The sequence below is a fragment of the Apiospora aurea genome (genome assembly GCF_038362705.1).
Source record: "Apiospora aurea strain CBS 24483 chromosome Unknown utg000002l_segment0_segment0, whole genome shotgun sequence".
Lineage (NCBI taxonomy): Eukaryota > Fungi > Ascomycota > Sordariomycetes > Amphisphaeriales > Apiosporaceae > Apiospora > Apiospora aurea.
In genome coordinates this window covers 54565-77001 of record NW_027117389.1, presented here as the reverse complement: position 1 = coordinate 77001, position 22437 = coordinate 54565, and the positions used below count along the sequence as shown (strand labels likewise).

General features: G+C 56.2%; 8 protein-coding genes across 8 annotated transcripts; 5 read left to right on the top strand and 3 right to left on the bottom strand.

Moving 5' to 3' along the window:
- Positions 1-1027: 1027 nt before the first annotated feature.
- Positions 1028-2179, top strand: PG986_002413 (phosphatidylserine decarboxylase-domain-containing protein; the record flags this gene model as incomplete). Its single annotated transcript, XM_066838635.1, has 1 exon — positions 1028-2179. The coding sequence occupies one exon, from the start codon at positions 1028-1030 to the stop codon at positions 2177-2179; it is 1152 nt and encodes a 383-aa protein (XP_066703699.1).
- A 351-nt stretch (positions 2180-2530) lies between these two features.
- Positions 2531-3662, bottom strand: PG986_002412 (uncharacterized protein; the record flags this gene model as incomplete). The annotated part of the gene is made up of 3 exons (XM_066838634.1): positions 2531-2878; positions 3043-3073; positions 3169-3662. The coding sequence occupies 3 exons, from the start codon at positions 3660-3662 to the stop codon at positions 2531-2533; spliced, it is 873 nt and encodes a 290-aa protein (XP_066703698.1).
- Positions 3663-4917: 1255 nt separating this feature from the next.
- On the top strand, positions 4918-5748 carry PG986_002411 (uncharacterized protein; the record flags this gene model as incomplete). Its single annotated transcript, XM_066838633.1, has 1 exon — positions 4918-5748. One exon carries the CDS (start codon positions 4918-4920, stop codon positions 5746-5748), a length of 831 nt encoding a protein of 276 aa, XP_066703697.1.
- A 2708-nt stretch (positions 5749-8456) lies between these two features.
- On the top strand, positions 8457-9632 carry PG986_002410 (uncharacterized protein; the record flags this gene model as incomplete). The annotated part of the gene is made up of 1 exon (XM_066838632.1): positions 8457-9632. One exon carries the CDS (start codon positions 8457-8459, stop codon positions 9630-9632), a length of 1176 nt encoding a protein of 391 aa, XP_066703696.1.
- Positions 9633-10327: 695 nt separating this feature from the next.
- On the top strand, positions 10328-11175 carry PG986_002409 (NAD dependent epimerase/dehydratase; the record flags this gene model as incomplete). Its single annotated transcript, XM_066838631.1, has 3 exons — positions 10328-10523; positions 10593-10620; positions 10647-11175. 3 exons carry the CDS (start codon positions 10328-10330, stop codon positions 11173-11175), a joined length of 753 nt encoding a protein of 250 aa, XP_066703695.1.
- A 626-nt stretch (positions 11176-11801) lies between these two features.
- On the bottom strand, positions 11802-18461 carry PG986_002408 (Vegetative incompatibility protein HET-E-1; the record flags this gene model as incomplete). Its single annotated transcript, XM_066838630.1, has 10 exons — positions 11802-12427; positions 12495-12701; positions 12991-13639; positions 13730-14268; positions 14612-15471; positions 15646-16625; positions 16696-17390; positions 17450-18009; positions 18123-18230; positions 18283-18461. The coding sequence occupies 10 exons, from the start codon at positions 18459-18461 to the stop codon at positions 11802-11804; spliced, it is 5403 nt and encodes a 1800-aa protein (XP_066703694.1).
- Positions 18462-19393: 932 nt separating this feature from the next.
- Positions 19394-20109, bottom strand: PG986_002407 (uncharacterized protein; the record flags this gene model as incomplete). The annotated part of the gene is made up of 3 exons (XM_066838629.1): positions 19394-19796; positions 19864-19906; positions 20052-20109. 3 exons carry the CDS (start codon positions 20107-20109, stop codon positions 19394-19396), a joined length of 504 nt encoding a protein of 167 aa, XP_066703693.1.
- Positions 20110-20425: 316 nt separating this feature from the next.
- On the top strand, positions 20426-21955 carry PG986_002406 (glycolipid anchored surface protein; the record flags this gene model as incomplete). Its single annotated transcript, XM_066838628.1, has 2 exons — positions 20426-20431; positions 20489-21955. The coding sequence occupies 2 exons, from the start codon at positions 20426-20428 to the stop codon at positions 21953-21955; spliced, it is 1473 nt and encodes a 490-aa protein (XP_066703692.1).
- Positions 21956-22437: the final 482 nt, after the last annotated feature.

Below are 22437 nucleotides of genomic sequence, written 5' to 3'. Positions count from 1 at the left end.
CGGACGGGTGATGATGGATTGCGGATCGCTTATCGGACTCATGATCGCGTACTTTGATGCCGAAATGGGTATCCTGTAGATGAGCGTACAAAGCCATGGAAGCCGGACTGCCGCCACGGCGCGGATGCTAGCCGCTTACTACCTTGAGTGTCTTGTGTACGGGGCGGCCTCTGCGTAAATATGGCCTGTTTGACAGTGGTGCTCTGTGTCTCTTTCAATAACTTGGACGTGTGGCCGTTGTAGACCCGCCAATGCCTGGTTAAGCACTGGCGGTTCTGGTCGGTCGGGTGTCTCTTTTCAATGTTCTTACCGACGGGATCTTAAGGTTGTGTGATGCGACCGGGCCGTCTGCGGGACGGCGACTTCGCCGAACATAGAACGGAGACACGGGGACCATGTTGAGATTCTGTCTCTTATTTTCAATATTGATGACCTGATCGTCCAGAGCGACAGTAGATCCAACTTCCGTCGTAGCCTATCTTGCCCCTCGCTCAGCCGCCCGTCAGCCAAGCCTTCATCGGCGATGGAGGGGGATCTTGGCAGGGGTCGACCGCTGAAGCTGGGAGCCAAGAGGCTTACCCCCGCCCCTAACCGTCCGTCCCTGCGGTAGCGCTACCAACACAACATGGCTTTCCAAGGAACCGGGAATTTGCCCACTAACAAACTCGGCTGCATGCTGCAGGTTCTCCATACAGACAATTCATCACGGAGCCCACGTGCTTTGCTCGCGTGCAGCTGAACTCGACTTGGGCAGTTAGGGCTATTTAGTCTACCTTTAGCTCCCAATCTGCCAGCTCAAACGGAGTATTTCAGCTTTGCCCGGCGACTAGAAATCCAGCTTCTGGGCTAGCTCACTCAGCAAAGCAGGTTACCGTCGTGACGTAGTTGAATTCCTCGCGGAGACTGGACACCATATACCCGCGACAACATGGCTTCACATCTCGAACTTGCGGTTGGGCGCTCCCTTCTTTCCCTCACAGCACCGGATTCTATACACACACACTTTCGACACTAGACACAACTCGCCATGGGTTCGAAAATACAAGAACTCGTCCACGATGACGCCCACAGCAGCGAGAAGGCCCTGGGCGACCTGACCGACGCCGCGGTGAACGACCACCACGAGTCGCCGCTGGAGCACATCCACGGCAACGCCGAGACGCCCGAGACGCACAGCTGGATCAAGAAGTACCTGCCGCACCACATCGACATCCAAGAACTCGAAAACAGCTACCACCTGGGCAACTACGTCATCGACCGCGAGACGGGCCAGAAGTCGTGGGAGGCCATGAGCATCTACGTGCGCCTGGGCATGCACCTGCTCTTCTACGGCTCCAAGCAGGCCAAGTTCCTGCACTGGAAGCGCACCGAGAAGTACCTCGAGAAGGAGAGCCGCAAGATGGGCGAGGCCTACGACCGGCCCGAGTCGGTCAACCACATCCTGCCGTTTATCAAGTCCTTTGCGCTCGAGGACTCGCTCGCTCAGCTCGTCGAGCCCGACCCGGCAAAGTACCCCAACTTCAACGCCTTCTTCTCGCGCGCCATCCGGGAGGACGCCCGGCCCATCGCGGAGCCCGAGAACCCCCGCGTCGTCTCCTCGGTCGCCGACTGCCGCCTGTCGGTGTTCCCCACCGTGGACCTGGCGACGCAGTACTGGATCAAGGGCTCCGGCTTCACGATCGAGCGGCTGCTGGGCAGTGCGGAGAAGGCCAAGCTCTTCGAGGGCGGCACCGTCGCCATCCACCGCCTCGCGCCCCAAGACTACCACCGCTGGCACGCGCCCGTCGACGGGACGGTGCAGTCGGTCGAGGAGATCCCGGGGACGTACTACACGGTCAACCCGCAGGCCATCAACCAGAGCGGCACGCTCGACGTCTTCTGCGAGAACCGGCGCAGCGTCATGATGGTGGAGCAGGCGGGGACAGGCAAGCACGTGGCCGTAGTGGCCATCGGCGCCATGCTGGTCGGCAGCATTATTTACGTCGACGGCCTCGAGAATCCTGGGGCACAGATGCGCAGGGGCCAGTGCGTCGGCAAGTTCCAGTACGGCGGCAGCACCGTCGTGACGCTGCACCCCCAGGGCGACATCGAGCTCGACCGGGACTTGGTGCGGAACAGCACCGAGCAGAACTGCGAGACGTTGGTCAAGGTCGGCTGGAGGATCGGGGCGTCCCCGTAGAGTGCCCACGGAAGTAGAGGTCAACCGAACATCTAGATTTGTAATCATGCCCTAGAATAGAGCAACGAGCAAGCGTACTTTCGGATTTTAGACCGGTCAGATTCCGCGTCCTTGTCTACATGATTCATAACAGTTGAAGAGCAATCGGTGTCTGGGATATCACCAATCAATCCAATTGCCCATTTCATGAGCAATGGCTACCTTGCATTCGGATAATTGAAGGATCCAGCTTCTTGAGTGGCCCCTCGCCAACTAACTCTCAATGGACTTGCTTGGCCTTCCACTTCAGCATGTCTCCCAAATCTGCATCGATAAGAAGAGAGGCGTGAGCTCACCGCCCACCGCACAAGCTCATAAGCGTATCGCCGTCTGAGCCGAGTCCCGGTAAGTCAGCACCGCCCTGTCCATACTCCGCTTCAGCCAGCACCAGTTCAGGTCCGTCCCCTGCGGGCCCGCGTCGTACCAAACTACGCCCGCGCACCGGACGCCGCCTCCGGCGTACCCGGAGCTGAGCGATAGGCAATCGCCCATGGTCTCGGCCACCTGCGGTTGGATGTCGTTGCCGTCGTACGAGATGCCGCAGATGCGCCGGTACTGCGTGCTGCCTTCGTGGGCCGTGCTCGTGTAGGCGGTGTTGTTGGCGCCCGGGCAGGGCGGGGCGGTGTCCGAGGGTCTTGGTCTTGGGGGTGCGTTGGAGGTCTGGTACGGGAAAGAGGTCAGCTCGAGAAGGATCCTACCACCGGACCCCGCATCAGGGGTCGAGCAGATAGGTTAGACGGCAATTATTTGTTTTGTGCCGCACCCAGTTGATGAAAGCGTACGGGTTGGGATGTGATTCGGAGGAATTCCACGGGAATACATACCGTCGGTACAGAGGACGTGCCACCGGATGTTCTGCAATGAATGCGTTAGGTTAGTCGCCATGAAGCCAGCGAATGGTCCATCTTGGTAAGTTGCCCGGAGGCTCTCGTGCCCGTGAACCGACTTACGCGCCTGATCTCCCCGTACCATCCGACGATTCCTCGAGGCGTTTATTTCTCATGGAGAGCCCCAGACCCAAGCCCAGCGCTGTGACCAGGGCCAGTACTACGACGACCCCGAGAGTCCAGGCCCACCGTCGTCGCTTCTTGCCTCGGCCTTCACCCTGGTCATCATGCTTGACCGCCATCTTCTGCTCGGCTTCCTTGTCCCAGGGGATCATGCCAGCTAACGGTTGCTGTGGCTTCGGTGGTGGATCCCCCGCCTTTGATACGTTCGACGCCGACATATATCCAGTAGTAGACAGAACCTCCAGCCCGTCTGGTACGGAGTTGCGTATAGGTTGAGGCGGAGGTGCAGTAGTGACAATTGCCGGTCCGGCGATGTTCCAGAAACCCGGGGTACTTGTAGTGTCGGTTGAGCAAATATGATTGCACGGTTTTTCATCGATCATCGCATTCGATGCGCGCTCCTCGGCTGTAGCGTCACGCGGGTCGGGAATCATGATAGCGAATAAAGATAGGAGTATCCCGAAACGATCCCTCGCAACGTTCCTCAATGTGTGGTTTCTGAAACCCCTCATCCCACATGCCCTGCGTTCGTCTGTCGGTGGAGGTTCCACGGTGAGTACAACATCCATACTCTGCATTCCTGCCTGGATTGCAAGACAGCAGTCGCCTGGTATCCCATGTTTCAAGAGCGACCCAGCCAATCTACAAGATAGGGATGATACTGCTTGCTCAGCTTAGTTGGTGTATGTAGAGTAGGCACTTCCAACGGTCATACGCCCCCTTGCATACGAGCACGCGCAACACGCGATTTGGGCCCCGTGGTGGATCTCAACTTGCAGACGTATCTATATTTAGCATCACTAGATAATCTTTAATAAACAACCTGGCGCATCTATGTTTGCCAATAGCCACGTGGGGAGGGATTGCGCGCCGACGCGCCCAACGGCCAAGCGCCATACCACTACCGAGGTACGCAATTGAAGGCGCCAGAAGGCATTGAAGTAGACCAAGAACGGAGGGGGCGAACGAAATCACAATTACAGATGTTGCAGGTTTCCTCGTTGGGGATGAGTAGAGAGAGAGCATTGTTGCATGCGACCGGGGGAGGCCTCAATCACTGTACGCAAGGATCATCATCACTTACTTAATCGGGGGCCTTTCTCATAGGGCAGGAGTTCAGATTGGTCAACCAGAGAAACGCCCGGTTTGGCGCCGCACCGGTAGGCTGGGTAAGGTGGCTGGGGAGGGTGATACTCACAACTGTCGGGGGTCCGCCTCAACCACCCTCAGCCCAGTCCAGCGCATGCAAGATCACCAAGCCAGGAATGCAAACTGGACTTCGAAACATCCCACTGCTTAGCGAAGAACGACACATCTTACTAAGATGCTTACACCACCCTCGAGAGGTTAAGCGGGCCGATGGGAGCCGCCCCGATTGCTGATTGGGACGCGGTTTATCCGCCGTTGGCTGCAACAGAACCAACAGCATTCCCTGATTGGGAAGGGCCTGGCATGGCCACACCCCAAGGACGCCCAACGTCATCTTGGGATGGGCGGATGGATTCCCAAAGGTCTTCGAAAGCCATAGCCGCCAAACGTCTGGGGAGATTCTATCGATGTTGTGTCTGTGTCTCAGATGACGACATCTCTTCTGTGCCAGAAACCACACCAGAGACAACTGAGATTTCGACGTCGTGCTGAAACTCGGATGACACCGTTAGCTAGTCCACGGAGGATTCAAAGCGCACCATGGCAGCCACGCCCATGGACAGATTCCTCGGCACGACCGAGCTCCTGGAGCAGATGTTTCTCCAAAGCGACCAGCAGACCGTCCTGACGTCTATCCAGCGAGTCTGCTGCCGCTGGCACGACATTGTCGAAACGTCGCCCGCGCTGCAGGTCCACCTCTTTCGCAAGCCCGCACCGGCGCACGAGGGCCTGGAGCCCGTCTTGAACCCGCTCCTGGTCGCCAAGTTCCCCTTCTTCTTCACCCGAGTGCAGCAGGCCGGCGGCCCTGGCGGGTACTTCACACCTGGCCCCGACGACGACATGGGCGGCGACGACATGGGCGGCGACGACGTGTTCTACAGCCAGGCGCAGTTCCACCGCCTCCCCCTCGCCGCAAACCCGGATCCCTACATGCGCCCCGGCGCGACCTGGCGCGCCATGCACGTTCGGCAGCCGCCCATGGAGGGGCTGGGCGTCGCGCTGCCCATGATACGGTACTCGCAGCGGCACCTGCAGGACATCAAGATGGGGATGCTGTACGACTACGTGCTGGGGCAGGTGCTCGGCGACTCCTCCGCGTCCTCGTCGCGCGAGGAGGAGTGGCGCATGGTATGGGGCCGCATCGACGGGCTCGACCCGGCCATGGAGCTCTGGGGCGGCTACTACGAGGGCATCCGGCGGCAGCTGGCGACTGAGGTCGATGCGGTGCTGATCCTCAGGTCGAACGGCGGCGGCGGGGCTCAGAGGGGAGGAGGTCCAGCGACAGTGGAGTCTGCCACCGACGACGACGACGATGATGTTGGAGACGAAGGCGAACGCGAGGGCGTGGGCGGCACTTCTGGGCCTGTGTAGGTCGGGCTTGAGCCGATTAGCCGTCCTTGGCTCCGGATGTTGGATGGCCGTTACCAAGCAGTTCTGTTTTCCTTCATGGCGTGCTGTCCGTGCAGTCTAATAACCAATTGGCATATCCTTACTGGGTAAGATATGACATAGTATACCAAGATTGTTAACCCTGTTGAGGTTGCGTGATAGGTAGGGCATGATTAGTTTGAACAACTTGGACGTTTTCCCTTTACATGTGGTTCTGCAGGCGTGATGCCGGATGTGATGCTGATGCTGACGCTGACACGACTCCGGACTCACCCACCAGCGCTCGAATACTACTCGAATGAACGAAACAAGTGTGAGAGGATTGGCATGTCAGTCCGGAGTCTTGTCAAAAGGCTCTCGTGGTGACGCGTCGCCGCCGGTCAAGGTATCATTGGCCGCAGCACGCCGGTTCCGTCCAGCAACGCGCTGCGGTACGGTCCCTCTCTCGATGATCTTGATGAGTCCTCTCAGTAATGCCGCAATTGGCAGATTGGATGCTGGGGGAAACGCAGTGCGTACTCTGCCGGAGCGGAGCGGTCGGTGGACAGGCCGGATGCAGAGAAAGCCGAGATGAGACAGGACAAGGCTCAAGGGCACTTTGCACCACTTTTTGTTTTTTCCCTCGGTCAATTGAACTGACGCGTACCGACTGAGAGGCTCGGTCATTGCGAATCTGCCAGTGTCGGCGGCGACGAGTGGTCAGCCCCCGAATGCTGCGGTGGTCCAGCAAACATGTCGAACTCGTCCGACCTTTTTTGGATCTTCCCGTTGACATTTGTGTGATCAGCGACGAATGAACTGGATGTGCACAAGGTCGAGCTCTCTGGACGGATCAGAGCGAGCATGTCGTCGAGAAGAAGGGACGGCTATCTCGCCAAGGCATGCTGAGTCCAGACGGCAGGCGGCTTGTAGCAAACCGCCAAACGGCTTGACTGGGAGCGGACATGATCCCATCGCGGCAAGAACCGCCTGATGTCAGTTGCATGCATGCATTTCATGCGCAACGCTCTCTGAAGCCATACATGGCCATAGCGACACAGTCATCGCTTACGACAAATTACCAGACAGTAGAGTTGAAATGGCCATTCAAAGCGCATGGCGGCTGGACGAGAAACCGAACGGCTCAATCCGACAGAAGCATCGAGCCGATCAAACCCCTCCTGTCTCGAAACGGGTTTGAGACTGTTTGTTTTTTTGCGGACCTGGGGTTGCAATGCTTGGCCCAAAGTCAATTTGCCAGACGGGCTGCGACCCGGGTAACGTCAGAGCCCAGAGCCTCAGAAGGGGTTTTTTCGGCTCTGTCTGCGTTCTGGAGGTGCTGAAGAGGGGCCCCTAGGCTTGAAGCGGCTGAAGCAGGGGCCTTAAACGACTCGAACAGTGCTGGGCAGGGGCCACGCCGGGGGACGACAGGGGGCGATAGGGGACGGTGCTTTAACCTTGGATCTAAGGTTGTTCTTTGTTCAGTGGCAACGAGTCGCCCGCCAAAATCAAATTTCAACGTCCGCCTAACCTTGCAGCAGCGCGTCTTGCCCTCGTCTGCTAGTGTCTCATCACGGCTTGTTGCGAGAACCGACGACCCCAATAAACGTTTTGTTCTGATCTTCAAGTCGTCAATTCCTTCTTCAACGACGGCTTGGCAGACAACTGACAGCAGATCACTGTTCCATTTCGATTGAATAGTTCATCCCCCGTTGCCCTGATCTAGCTATCAAAACGAGATGGTGTGTCTGATAACTACAAGCCTAAGTTGGAATACGTGCATGGTGATTCTTGTCTGACACAGCTTTACTTCTCCGACCCAATCCACTCAACTACGAGATCACGACAGACACGCCAGAGCCTCATAAGAGCAATACGTACACCATCTATAGCCTGTAAGCTGCAAGTGCTTCTCGACAGACTCGCGTACCAGATCCCTGCATCTTGCATACCTAACCCTCGCGAGCCCAGACGAACTAACATCATCTCCACCCATCCTGAACGCACTAATCGCGAGGCTTGGCGGTCGACTTTCCTATCTAGGGCTCCCCAAGGAGTTGCCTATGCCAGGTTTGTTTCTAGCTCTGTTCTACCTATCTGCTTTGCCTGGTCCACGCACGCCTGGGGCATATGCACCTGTCCTGATTCTGCTGGCGAAATCAAACATGCTCAGCGCCCGGGATACTCATGATCCGCCTGCGTCCACCCCCGATGACACGTTCGTATACCCTACTTGGGTTGTCATCGGACGGAATCCACTCCCGCATCGCAATTCAGCCGCCGGGGCCGTCTGATTGCGACCATCTGTATGATCGCCATCAGGAGGCGATGGCCAGCACTCGTAGACGGAGCCGCCTGGCCAGATTGGCGGTCCAGACCTCTGGTCCCTCCAGTCGCAGCTCCTACCTGTACATGTACCAAAGTAGTATATAAACATATCGTTTCGTCCTTCTCATGATGGCTTCTCTTCTTCCCCTCTCCATCAAGCATCAGTTCTTTCTTTGATACATTCCGTTCTCTCCACAGTTCTGTGAACTCCCTTTCGTTAGTAACATTCTTTCTAACCTTCTTGTCGACACATACCGCTTGGCCGGTACACAATCTTTTTATTCTTACCGAATTTTACTCTCGATTTTTTTCGACGTAAAATCTTATTTACCCTCATTGCAAAGACTGTTCGCTTGCAAAAGAAAACCAAAACTTCCGTCATCATGTATACCAAGACTGCAGCTCTTGCCATCCTCCTGGCCGCCGCCGAGGCCCGCTTCGGCCAAGAAGGCGCCGTCCAGAACGCCATCCAGTCGCTGAGCTCGTTCGGCGAGCCCGGTCAGGCCGGCACCTTCGCCGGTCAGACCCCGAGCGTCCTGCTCGCCGCGGCCGACCCGTGCGCCAAGCTCGAGCTGGCCGACAAGATCGTCACCAGCCTCGGCAACGACCCCGAGGTCCTCAAGGGCGCCGCCCAGCTGGTCCAGGCCGAGCAGAACTTCAACCCCTTCAACGTCAAGGTGCCCAACATCTGCGACGACGTCAGCCTGCCCGCCACCGCCGAGCTCCGCGGCATCATCCCTCTCGTCGACCCCGATGTCGACGGCGCCGCCGACGAGAACCAGAAGTCGGCCACGTCGCTGACCACCCCCTTCGACGCCGCCGGCAAGTCGGTCGCCGACATCATGAAGGCCAACGGCTTCAGCAACTTTGCTGCCAAGGGTGCTGCCGCTGGAGGCAACGCTGGTAATGCCGGCAACAACAACAACAACTCTGGTAACAACAACCAAAACTCTGGCAACGGGAAGGCCACCACGACCAGCGCTACCCGAAGCAACGGCGGTGCATCTGCCACCGCCACCAGCTCTGCTGCTTCCTCGGCCACTACTTCCGCCGCCGCCAAGAAGGGCAACAACCAGAACAACAACAACCAGAGCAACAACTCCGGCAACGCCAACAACGGCACCGCCAACGCCGGCGGCGCCGCCTCTGGTGGCAAGGGCGCCGTCACCAACGCCGTGACCGGCAACTTCCCCGGCTTCCAAGCCTCGTCGCTCGGTCTCGACTTCGGCACCTGCGTCCCCACCGTCAAGTTCGAGGAGTCGCTCAATGGCCGCAAGGCGGGCGAGTCGACCTTCCAGGCGCAGGACCCGGCCGTCAACAAGGGCCAGAACGAGGCCCTGAACCCCAACATCATCTTCACCCGCATCTGCGACCAGCTCAACAACGTCTGCGGCGCCGCCAAGGACGCCGTCACCGCCTGCAAGGCCGCCCAGGCCAAGCTCGGCAAGGGGCCCAAGGACGCCACCACCGCCGACGCCTGGAACTCGGAGCTCGGCTTCGCCGGCGTCAGCATCAACCCCGACAACGCGCCCCAGCAGGGTCTTATCGGTCACACCTAAGCGTGCTCACAATGGTTGATGTGTTTTTTTTTTTTTACGGGGGAGGACGGGATTTTGCCGCTTTCAGGAAGCCGAGCCGATTGGCCTCAGTAGAGATGGTACATCTTGGTATAATTCAATATCATCTTATGAACGGACATTGACTTTTGAACCTTGCCGCTGCCGTGATGTCATGGTATCGCGTATCGTGCCATCCTGTTGATAATCTTAAGTCCGATGATTCCATAACTCCGATCAAGTCGCGGTTTGAGTTGGACTTCGGCTGCTGCGGCGCCGCCACAATTGACAGCCATGGCAAGATCCGATCGGCGAACGCAAGGAAATCTAGATCGTGGAAGCCAAACACCAAGACCCTCGCAGTTGACAAGATATTAGAGTTTTGTAACAGCAAGTTGGAAGTTCTCGAACCCGGACCCGGCGGGCCACCCCGTCTGCAAGTGACGTCACAAAGCGGAGTTGCCCTGACTAATGCGGCCAACGCGGTCCTCAAGATAGATCCCCAACGACGGTGGAGTATTCGTCTGCTAAACTAGCCTTCTTTCTATGTTGGACGTATTCTCGTTGAAGCCAGAACGACAACGACCCCCAAGTTCTTGATTTGATACCCGGCCGAGCACCACACAACCCCATCATGGCCTCCCCCCCACGTCCTCCTCCTCGGCGGCAGCGGCAAGATCGCCCAGCTGCTCACCCCGATGCTGCTCCAGCGCTCCTGGGCCGTCACCAGCGTCATCCGGAACCCGGACCAGGTCGCCGGCCTCGAGAGGCTGGGCGAGGGCCAGAAGGGCAAGTTGAACGTGCTCGTCCGCAGCGTCGAGGACGTCAAGAGCGAGGACCAGGCCAAAAGCATCTTGGACGAGGTGAAGCCGTCCTACGTCGTATGGAGCGCCGGTATGTTACGCCTCTTTAGCCAAAATCATGACAGATCAAGTAAAAATAACTAATGACTTGTTCCATCAGGTGCCGGCGGAAAGGGGCCCCCGAACGGGTAAGTTACATGTAGTCAATGGCTAGGCGAGGACCATGGCGCAAGGATGACCAACGTAGTGAACAGACCTTTGCGGTAGACCGTGATGCCGCCGCGTATTTTATCCGCGCCTCGGCCGCGACGCCCAGCATCACCAAGTTCGTCATGATCTCCTTCCTGGGCTCGCGCCTAGCCGACGCGCCCTGGTGGACCGAGGACATGAAGCAGCAACAGCAGCAGATGAAGTCGAGCCCCCTGGCCCGGTACTACGAGGCCAAGGTCGCGGCCGACCAGGTCCTGTACGAAGAGGGCAAAAAGCGCGGGCCCGGTTTTGCGGCTATCTGTCTTCGTCCCGGCACCCTGGGCGAGGCGCCCGTCGGTAAGGTGTCATTGGGCAAGACGGACAAGTACGGCGGAGTCAAGGCCAGCCGGGCTTCGGTGGCGCACCTGACGGCGCTGCTGCTGGAGAACAAGGACGTCAAGAGTTGCTGGTTGGATATGCTGGATGGGGAGGGAGGATCCGGCCGCGGCGGTGGTTCGGTGTGTCAAGGACGGTGTCGACTGCGCGGTGGGTGAGCCGTTCTATTGAGATGGAATGGGGAGAGGTCGGTCATGGTCCTTTACAGTCGAGGTCATTCTATAGGAGCCTATCACAGACTTGAAACCACGGACTGGTTTTGCTCTCTTTCGTTTCTCGAGGCTTTTATCTTGAACTGTCTTCCCATACTACGCACAAGTCAGTAAACAACTTTGACGTTCCTTGTAGCAGTATCAAACCCTACACGACGGTCGCTGCTTGGACGTCCTACAACACAGAAAACTGGTGCAAAGAGGAACCGGAATCATCCTTCAAGTACGATGGACCTTCGTGTGCCGCTAGGAGGGTACGTACTGCACTAGCGGAACAGTTCATCTCAGCTGTGGGAGTTAACCGTGAAAAGAATTAGCATGGCGTTGGCTTATTGTTTTGATAGTACGGCTGCTAATAACGACCAGAGGACCATCCACGGATCCAAGGAGCCATCGCCAAGTCTCACACCCATAAAAGGCAACGGGATAGTCGGGTGATTTCCCCAATATCATAACCGAGGCTTTCAACCTTTAGCACCCTCGTCTCCCTGGCGAACTCCCTCACCAAGACCTGCCATTAGCCGTGGTGCCCGTGTCCCCTCCGGGAGTACATGTGTTGGGACCTTGAGGCATCACAGATCCGAGCCCGAATCCGACACCGACGACGAGCCCGTCCCTGAATCACTCGGCTCACTTCCCTTCCGCCAGTAGCTTCTAGTGGGACCCGCGGCAGTCAAGTCGGCCAGCGACGGCATCCGTACTTCATGGTAAGCGATAGCCTGAGCCAGTTGCCATGCCGCCTCGAGTATCAGCTCCTGTTCCTCGCGAGTTTCCTCGTTCTTCCCCGGTACGATCAAACTCCACTGCCGCATCAGATCATGCTGGATGGCGCCGATCAGGAACTCAACCTGCCTGTCCGCGGCAACGTGCATCTCCTCTCCGTCAGCCTCCTCTTCATCCGTCTCGGAAGTCGTCTGCTTTTCCTCGCTCTTTTGATTCTTGATCGTATCAAAGCCCGTGTAGCGTAATAGTGTTTCGTTGAGGTCATCGTCTCGTCGAATCAGTAGATCTGCTTGTTCGATGGATTTGTACTTGTTCTCCAACGACTGGAGGAAAAGCTCGGTGAGTTCGTTTTCTGGGCCGAGCATGGCCTTCTTGTCGTCGGCTAGTTCCGCCACAGGTGTAATGTGCAGGAGTCGATGACCCTCAAAGTTGGGCAGTATCAACTCTTTATCCGGGGAATGATCGCGGAACAGGTCTCGGAGGCGGTTGTTTAGTTTCACACCCCCAATCGACACCCGATGACTCGGTGTCTGCGGGCTTACCGGTCTTGCCGAATTCGTCACCCAACCGGCTCAGGACAATCACCAGTTCCCATCCTGGAAGTTCCTCTAGGCGTATTTTCAACCCTTCCTCCTCGTTCTTCGACTTCCTAGCACTGCACGCTTCGGCTCTTCCGGACCCAGTCCCAGAGCGCCCGGTGTGTGTTAAAAACTTCGAGCAAAATACGACGTCCTTGAGGGGCCACCGGCCTAAGCACCTTGCGTACAGCAACCGTATCAAGTTCCATCCTCTCCAGCTGCTTGAGGGCGGCCACGTGACCATCACCAGACAAATAGCACTGATTGCAGACTGTTTCATCGCAATAAATGCAGAGGTGCCAGCTTAGGGCATCCTGTAGGCTGTAGCCACAACAGTAACAGCACACCCAATCTGCTAGGCATCATACTTAGCTCCACAAAGGGAATCCATTCCAGATCTCGGAATAGAGCGAGTGCACGTAGCAGCGCACCCAACTCTACTCGTCTCTTTCTCTCCCACGCGGGTCTTTCCGCTGCTTCTTCCAGTGGGGGGGGGGCTTTTCTGTTCTGATACGTCCAATCGACATGAGGATAAAATTCCGAGTGGTTGCCGAAGCCATGACTCGGCTGTCGTAGGTGTCGTGCTCAGGACCCAGGGCCCGGGCCTTCAAAGAAGCGCATGTGTTGTAGTCTTTGGCGAGCATGCCAAGGTCATCGCGTATTGTTTGGTCCGCCCCAGCCTCGACCAATACTCTCTGGCATTCCCCAAACCCTTCTTGCGTGGCCCAGTGAAGGGCTGTGAGGCCATGTACGTTCTGGGAATTCAAATCGGCACCTCTAAGGCAAAGATATTGCACGGCACCGATTCTGCCTTCCATTGCGGCCATGCCCAGCGCCGTGCCGCCATGCTTGGTCTTGCCATTGACATCAAAGCCCATCGAAAGCATGTCCTCCAGCATATGGGTATGTCCATTGCAAGCAGCCAGGCATAGACCATCGTCGCCATCCGAATCGACGTCGGATACCAAGGTCTTATCAATGGTGACCACTTTGCGCCATAGGTCAAGGTCGCCACTCCTTGCAGCTGCAAGTGCGCAGTTGCGTCGGGGTCCACGTCTCGTAACAACCTCATCGAGACCCCGCGAGAGATAGAGGTCCACGACCTCACGCTGTTGGTAATAAACCGCCAGCCAAAAAGGGGTTCTTCAAAATTTATCTTCGGGATGTGGCTCGTATCCACAGTCCAACAACTTTCGTACAATCGTCTCATTGCCCCATTCGGCTGCTTGATGCAGCGCTGTCGCCCCCTTTTCATCAGTGGCTGTGGCAGCTAGCAAATGCCCTCGACTGATGAGGAGCAGTGCCATGTTACTCCGGTAGCCCAAAATGGCTCGATGTAGAGCGGTATATCCGTCATTATCCTTCGCGTTAACATTGGCCCCGGCGGTTTCGAGGAGATAATCCACAACTGTGCTGTGTCCGCCGCGGGCTGCGCAGTGGAGCGCTGTGTCACCCTCGTTGTTAGGTCGGTCTACGCCATCTGGATCGAACGCAACGAGGGGCTTGAGGCAGTCGAGCTCGTCATACTCGGCAGCTATGTGGATGGGCCAGTCGCCGTCAATATCTCCCAGATAGTCATCGACGCTATAGTGAGGAAGCAACAGCTCCACTGCTTCAAGCTCGCAACCATCGACGGCGCGACGTAGCGGCGTCTGGCCAAATTCATTTTTACAGTGGTAGTCGAGCCCTGGCACTTGTTCCATCAACAGCTTAATAAAGTCGATGTACCCCCAAAATGCTGCAATGTGTAGCGGAGTCCTGTCTTGTTCGTCTTCTGCCATTGGATTGCCGCCATTCCCGAGAACCAATGGTATCAAGTCTCTCTCGCCCGACAGTGCAGCACATACCATGAGGATCTCATGGAATGGTGGAAACGGGAAAATTACGCCTCTACAAGCGTCAAACAACAACTTGCTGCAATCAAAATCGCCCCTTTTCAGTGTGGTCTCCAGACAGTCGTTGCCGTGGTGGCGTATCATTTGGCTCCCGAGGGGTATGTCAAGGAGGATCCCCAAGGCTCGCACATCGCCAACATACGCTGCTTTGTACAGCGGTAGTTTCCCGTCTTTGTCTGGACTAACCAAGAGTGCCAATGTTATCGTAACAGACGCCGCTGGGAGCCCGTCTTCGATTTCGACCGGATCCAGAGGGTTTAGTGGATCGAGCTTTGCATAATGGTCGCCATGCTCGAGAAGCCATTTGAGTATGTCCACCCTTTTGGATGGAGGGGCCGAGAATAGGTGGTGAAATACAGTTTCTTTCGAAGCACTCCTGGACGTCAGGTGGACACCGCGCGATAGTAATATTTTGACGACATCGAGATGGCCCTACAAGGCGGCAACGGCTAATGGACTGCGCCCGTCTCTGTTCTTGTATTCGGGGTCCGCCCCGTGTTCGAGAAGTAAGTCTATCACGGAGTGTGCCCCCACAGACCGCCGCCACTTGAAGGCTTGTACGGGTATCGAGCTGGGTTCCCTCATCCGCACCGCGTTGAAGTATCTTCGTGGCAACCTGCAAAAAGTTCTGGCGTATCGCGTTGGTTAAAGCCGAGTTTCCATGGAGGTCGTGCAAGGTGACATTTGCTCCACGGTCGAGAAGGAAATCGACGATTCCAAGCCGTTGATTGGAAATTGCCATCATGAGAGCAGTCTCACCAAAGCCGTTCCCGAGGTCGAGACTGGCCCCGGCCTTGATCAATGATAACGCCGCCTCTTCGGAGCCAAAGACTACTGCCTCATGTAAGGCCGTCTGCTGACCTTGACCGGGAACCAGAGCCAATTCGTTGCTATCAAGGCCCATACCGAGCAGTCTGGGGATCGCATCCGCCCAATTGTTTCGTGCTGCCAACCAAAGGAGCGGGCGTTTTGTAGATAGCAGTACGTACGCCTCCATATTTGATGGTCCGTACTGAGCGATAAGCCAGTCAGCGATGCCCTTGTGTCTCTGATCAAAAGCCAACTCAATGGGGAATTGCCCATCCTCCCCCTCGAGTTGAGCTGCAGCTGCAACTCAGCTGGATCGAAGCGCGTCAAAAGCTCAGTAAGCCCAAAGAAAGAAATTAGGTGCAGAGGCTGCAGACCCGTTGGTTCAACGCCCCCCCCCCACTGCATCTGACATCACCTGTCCCCATAGCTGGAGAAGATGTCCATCGGTCAGAAAGTCTCTTGCCAATGCCATAAGCTTGTCCTTCTCTGTAACTGACACCTTTGAGGCGTGTTTGCCCCAATTTCCAGCAGCATACTCTAGCAATGGGTACTCTTCGAGGAGTGCTTTTGTATCTTCTCTGGCCTCGATACGGTGTTCTCTGAACGTGTCGAACATGAGGTAGGTCAGGCACAGCTCGGCCAGGATAGCTTGGGATTTGGACTGGTTCATCCAGTACTCGGCAATGGGCTCCTCGGCGTACTTGAGCGGCGGGTGTGGGAGATATTCCTCCAGGGAGACATGGAGGAGGCTGTATTGGCCGTTGCGGAATATGACCAGGTCTGCACAGCCTTCCGTGAGGGAAGTGTTGCGATCGATCCTATCCTCGTCGTCGAGGTCCGGCATCCCTGGCTCTATACTTAGCGCCTCAAATAGTTCTGCCTGGCTCAAGGGCCTTTCCGAGTTCGCAATCCAAAGCAGCGTCTTCAAAGCGACGTCCTTGATAGATTCATCTTGGGCCAGGACACGATCAAGTGCCACTGAATAAGCGCCAGCAAGGCCTCTAGGCATGTTTTTCGCGGCTGCTTTTCTTCTTTTGTCCTTCCTTTCCTTCTTGATGGAGTCTATTACCAGCGAGACCCACAGAAACATACCATCGGCGTCTTCGGATAGGATGGCCTTGATGTCCTGCAGGGTGGACGAGTTCGAGGTAAGGGTTTTGGTCCTTTCTGCAATGAAGAGGTCGATATCGGCTTGGTTGGCCCCAACATCCACCTGTATACGAGAGGCTCCGCCAAGGACATCTTCGATCGAAGAGTAGCCCGGACGACTGAAAATGGCGACAGTTGCTGGACTGCTTGCTACGTCCGCAGAGGCAAGCGAAGAGATAAAAGTGCAAAGGTTTTCGAAGCCCATGTCCTTAAATCCGCTGCATTCGTCCAACCCATCAACCTATGAGTCGTCCGTGGTCAATAATACGCTTCCAGGTAGCGACGTATAATAAACACCGAAATCATCTTACCACGATGAAGGTCCTTGCGAACTCTGCTACAATTAGCCTTATACCCTCTCTGACATCCTCTATTGACGGATGACTTGACTGGTTCTGATGACAGAGGTCTCTGAGAAATTCTACATCTTGGTCTCTAGGAAGGGAACTGTAGAGTTGTCTCAAGATGGAGGAGAGGATAGCAGTGGCTCCGCTCCTAGGTTCCAAAGTCATATCAAGGTTCTTGTGACCAGAGGTCTCGGTCATGTTGGAGCCGCAGTAAACATAGGCCATGGCGTATTTTCGTTGGTTTTCCAGCTTCGTAATACTGGAATTTTCCTCTCCCCAGGACAGTTGGTTTTCAACCTTCGCGAGGCTCACGTTGGTATTCTGGTCCCGAGCCGCATGGCTCTCCATCTTTGTGTGGCTTGCATTGGCATTTTGCTCCCGGGATATTTGGGTTTCCACCTTGGCGAGACTGGCGTTCTGCTCACGGCGCCAGAGATCGACGTCTCTGATTAGTTTAGCTGCCAGGTGCGATTTTCCGGAGCCGGCCTTGCCGTGAAGATACAGGAGGTTCGGTCGGGACTGCAACTTCCAGTCTTTGAACCTATCATCGTCGAGGAGCCACTGCGCGGTACCGTCGAGTGTGTTATCAAGCTTCTCGTCTTGCACTCCCCGGAAGTCGGTGGTGAATATCCACTTCAGCATCTGCCAACGAAACTCGTCTGCATCGGTATCAGCTTTCCTACAGTCGTTAATTTCGGCACCTGGCTCCGCTGCTCACCTTGCTCTTTGGCAAACTCCTTGGCTCTACGCTCTTCTTCCTCGCTGCGTTGGCGCTTGTCGGCTTCGTGAGAGCGAACCTGCATCTTCAACCCCATGATCTGCGTCTGCTGGAGGCGTGCCAAGACTAGGATGGCAGTCCTATCGAATACTTCCAGATGAGTTGCGAGGTGCCGCTCCACATCGCCAAACTCTTCCTTGAAGGACTTGATCTGCGACTTGAAGAAAGAGACGGCAGTCATCCTGCTTTTCCCGTTGCTGTCCAGAAACGGTTTGGACGCACGCGCGCAAAACTGGACGATATCTCCGTAAACACCAATCAGGGCCAAGTGCATTTCCTCTTTTTGAAACCCTTCTTTGTACCGGTCGATTACCCCCAGGTTCTTGCAAACCTTGATGAGGAAGTCAAGGACGGCTTCTTGATAGTCGACGAACCTCTTGCTCATGGACAGGACGCGAGTGATACCGCCGAGGATCATTCCGGCGGGCGGGTAGACGGAGTTGAGCGCATCGGCGAAGGGCCGGCTCAAGTCGACCAGCTGCACCAGGGGCACGATCCATCTGCCCACCTTAAGCAATTGGCTCGTCTGCACTTTATCGCTGATGAGATCGCCAATAGCGTCGACATATTTCTGCAAACCACCGTCCGGGAGTTTTTTTCAGGAAAATCTGACGCTGCTCGGTGCTCAACGATTCGATCTCGAAACGCCATCGTGCGACGACCGTGGCGGGTCTGCGGTGCAAAACCGTCCGAAGGGGCCTCAGGAGGCGTTGGCCTGGACCTGTATTCGATAGAGCACTCACATAGATCCCGTGGAATCGCCTGCAACTGACGGCGCACTCAGTGTATAGTTTTCACCTGAGTAATCGAAGTCATCGGAAGATGTAGCTCGAGCGAGAGTCGAGTGGCCGGGTTGGGCAGGACCGCCCCACGAGCTGACTGCACAGTCATCTTGACGCGGGGCAACCGTGGGAGACGAGTCTGAGAGCCTCACAAGGGCTTGATGGCTCATGGCGGAAGTGATTTGGAAACAATGACTAGCAAGGCTTAGATTGATGATGAAACAGATTTCTCTAAAGTCGTTCTTGCAGGGTTTTCAAGATGCTCTTGATGAAGCACCAGGCCTCGAGGCCTGACTGTCTGTCGGGCGGGGTACGGGTGAATAGGCATCTCGCACCTATCATACATGAAGGCCTGCAGGAAGCAGTAGCCATCACCTGTCAGCACACTCTTAAGCGACCAAATTTGAGTGGACAGAATTGTACTGGATGGCAAGGTAAGATACCACATTAAAGCGTCTGGAAGCATGTACGTGCCGTGGGCGCAGGGCAGCCAACACCACATAAAGCTGCATTGAGAGTTGCGTAAAGCCGTAGAATGTGCGCTCGCATAACTTTGGGTGGGGCGGCAGGCCGAGCAAAGACAGCGAGATAGGTTAGAATGACTCTGTAGACGGTTGAACTTGAATAGAAATATATATTCTCCCATTTTTGGCGAGAGACAGTCCATCAACTGGTGGGGAGCCTTTGATTATGGTTTCTGGCAGTTTATTATGGTAAAGTCGCTAGGCCAGTGCGTAGCACCGGTCCGTCTTCCCACCCAACAGTGACAGCATGTGTAACATATCATTGAAGTATCAACAAATGCTTGTCGCTCTTTGGCGTTATACTCCCGGTAATTCCCAAGCTTTAAGCCAATTGCTCTTTGCAACGCACTGCACCAACATCTAGACAATGCTTCCTTCTGAACACACGGGACGACAGGGCCGGCTTGTTGCCAAGAAGCAGGACTACCCGAGGTCCTTGGCTGTCAACTATGAACACGAAGGACCGAATCCTGCTGCCAGCAAGCAGTGAAAAAGTAAATCTTATACGAGCTGCACAGCAGAGAAAACGATAATGCGTGAGTCTCAGCCTCTCCCTATGGTTTTCCTGTTCGCCTTGGTCAATTTCCAGGCGTCCGGAATACGAAATACCAAGATGCATGCGGAGCAGAGCTGAGAGCCAAAGCGGCTTTGGCGGTCTGCGAAACTCTGGGACGAATTCGACGCCGGCGGCTCGGCACTGCACCAGCAGCAGGACGCGACACCACGCCGAACCAGGACACCAGGTGAACAAGCCAAGCAGCAGAGGAACAAACTGTGGTACTGGGACAGGCAAAACCGGGGGCCGAGACGTTAACTTTTAATTTGGTCTCAGGTTGGGGCAGATGATGGCCATCTGCTTCGTCTTGTCGTTTCTGGGCGCGACTCGGAAGCCCGTACGCTGGCAAGCTGGTCGTCGCATCCTGGTTTGTCCGTCTGTTGTGCGAGCGAGCGTATGTTCCAGTACCAGCCAGCCAAGCCCGGCTTGGAGAAAAGCAGAGGTGGGGATGCGACAAGACTGCCCAGAGCCGCGCCGAGAATGAATGATCACCACAACTCATCACCTCGACGCTCGGGAGGAGCCAGGTTGCGCGCTGTTATTATTGGTAGTGGCACGGCCAAAGGCTGCTATTGTTGTCTTTCGCCCCTGGATTGCTGGGCAAACAGGCGCAGCCTGCCATTAGCTTCGCTTGGCCTTATTTCATGCGCGCCCTCCAAGAGCGACTTGTCGGCACGCACTCGGCTTGGCGACGTCTTGGGACCTCTTGGTATCCTCTTGGTCAATGTCGCAAAACATGGCAAAAAGGAATCCAAGGGGCAAGAGGGAAACAGAAAAGGATGCAAACCGTTTGCCATGTCTCCCATTTGACCCCGAGGACTGTCTCTTCCTTCTTTCTTGTTGTTCCCGACATCTTCCCTTTCTTATCGTCTGAGAGGCAAATCCGCGAAGCAGTTCAGAAACGGCACGATTCGCCAAAACACCTCTTCAAGTCACTCTTTTAGACCCTTTACTTGGCTCATTTTAACCGGATTGCTCTGGCATTTTTGCATCTCCCTCGCTTCCATAATAACCAGTCCTTGCTGCATCCGGAACCCATCTAGTGGCAGTCACCATGCGTGTAAGTCCAACGGTATATCCAGCAAAGGTAGCAACCACACTGACGTCTCAACTCTAGCTATCAACCGCCCTAGCCGCCCTCGGCGCGACGGCGGCGGCGGCCCTGCCCCAGGTCGAGATCAAGGGCAACCAGTTCTACTTCACCGGCAACGGCAGCGAGTTCAAGATCCGCGGCTTGGCCTACCAGCCCGGCGGCCAGTCCGCCTTCAAGAGCGACGGCAACGACAAGTTCGACCCCCTCTCGCGCCCGGACCAGTGCCGCCGCGACGCCGCCGTGATCCAGTCGCTCGGTGCCAACGTGATTCGGGTCTACAACCTGCACGCGGACCTGAACCACGACGAGTGCGTCACCGTCTTCAACAACGCGGGCATCTACCTCATGCTCGACGTCAACTCCCCTGTAGTCAACACGCACATCAACAAGGAAAACGCCAAATCCACCTACCACCACGGCTACCTCGAGAACATCTTCAAGGTGGTCGAGGCCTTCAAGGGCTACAGCAACGTCATCGCCTTCTTCGCCGGCAACGAGGTCATCGACGACAAGAAGCAGGCCCGCGACAACCCGCCCTACATCCGCGCCGTCACGCGCGACCTCAAGCAGTACATCAAGAAGCACTCGGACCGCTTCATCGCCGTCGGCTACGCCGCCACCGACACTCGCTCCGCGTCCGGCGCCGGCAAGGACAGCGTCGTCGACCTGTGGAACTACCTGGGGTGCAGCATCGAGGGCGAGGAAGACGACATGTCGCGCGCCGACTTCTTCGCCGTCAACATCTACTCGTGGTGCGGCGACGCCACCTTTGAGGAGTCGGGCTACCCGGAACTCGTCAAAGACTTTGAAAAGACGTCGCTGCCCATCTTCTGGTCCGAGCACGGCTGCAACGAGCCCGTCGGCTCGCCCCGCCCCTTCAACGAGATCGCCGCCATGTACGGCCGCGACGACATGGTCAAGACCTTCGCCGGCGGCATCGTCTTCGAGTACACCCAGGAGGACAACAAGTTCGGCCTCGTCAAGATGGCCGACACCAAGGACACCGAGTCGTCCGACGTCGAGCTCATGAAGGACTTTGACAACCTGTCCAAGCAGTACGACGACGTCGACTGGAACAAGATCAAGAACATCAAGACGGAAAACATGCAGGTCGTACCGCCGCCCAAGTGCTCCTCCGACATGATTCTGGGCAAGAGCAACGGCTTCGCCAGCGACTTCAGCGCCATCCCCTCCCTGCCCAGCGAGGCCCAGGGCTTCATGGACGACGGCGTCACCGGTGCCTCCCCGGGCAAGCTCATGGACACGGTCGACTACAAGTTCCCGCAGAACATCATGGACTCCAACGGCAAGCAGGTCAACGCCCAGTTCGCCCTCGTCGAAATGCCCGACGCCAAGGTCAACGACGCCCCCTCCAACAAGGGCCCCGGCGGCAGCAGCGGCGACGGCGACGAGAGTGCTGCTTCGTCGGTGGCCTTGGCTTCGGCCGCTCTCCTCGCCCCCGTCGTCGCTGCTATTGCTGCCGTGCTGTAGGATGGCGGTTAGTGCGTGGCTTGGTGAGTTTTCAATGTACCTGTTTCCCTTCGTCATGTCTCAATAATGAGAGGCGTCCCTGTATCTCGTAAGCGACTCAAAAGAGACATATATAGACAATTGATGTGTTTACGGGCCAAAACTGATAATCGTGGTTTCTGCCAAGGGGATAAGCTGCTTATGTATGGGTTCGTCACTTTCCCGATACACCCTGAGCGGCACCTGAAATTGGACGAGACTGACAAAAAAGCAATGCAACGACATTCGAGCACAGAGTCCTGCATCCTTGATCATCACCAGGCAAAGCCAATTGTATTATATGCCATGAATCCTAGCCAGTATCGTCAATCCCTACATACATCCGTGACCCAGCCTCAAACGGCAGGCCTGCCTCATCGTCGCCGTACGCCTTGCAGCAGCAAATAGATCTCTAGTATAGCAAAGGCAGACCAAAGGGTCTGCCTTCCCATCCGTAACGTTCA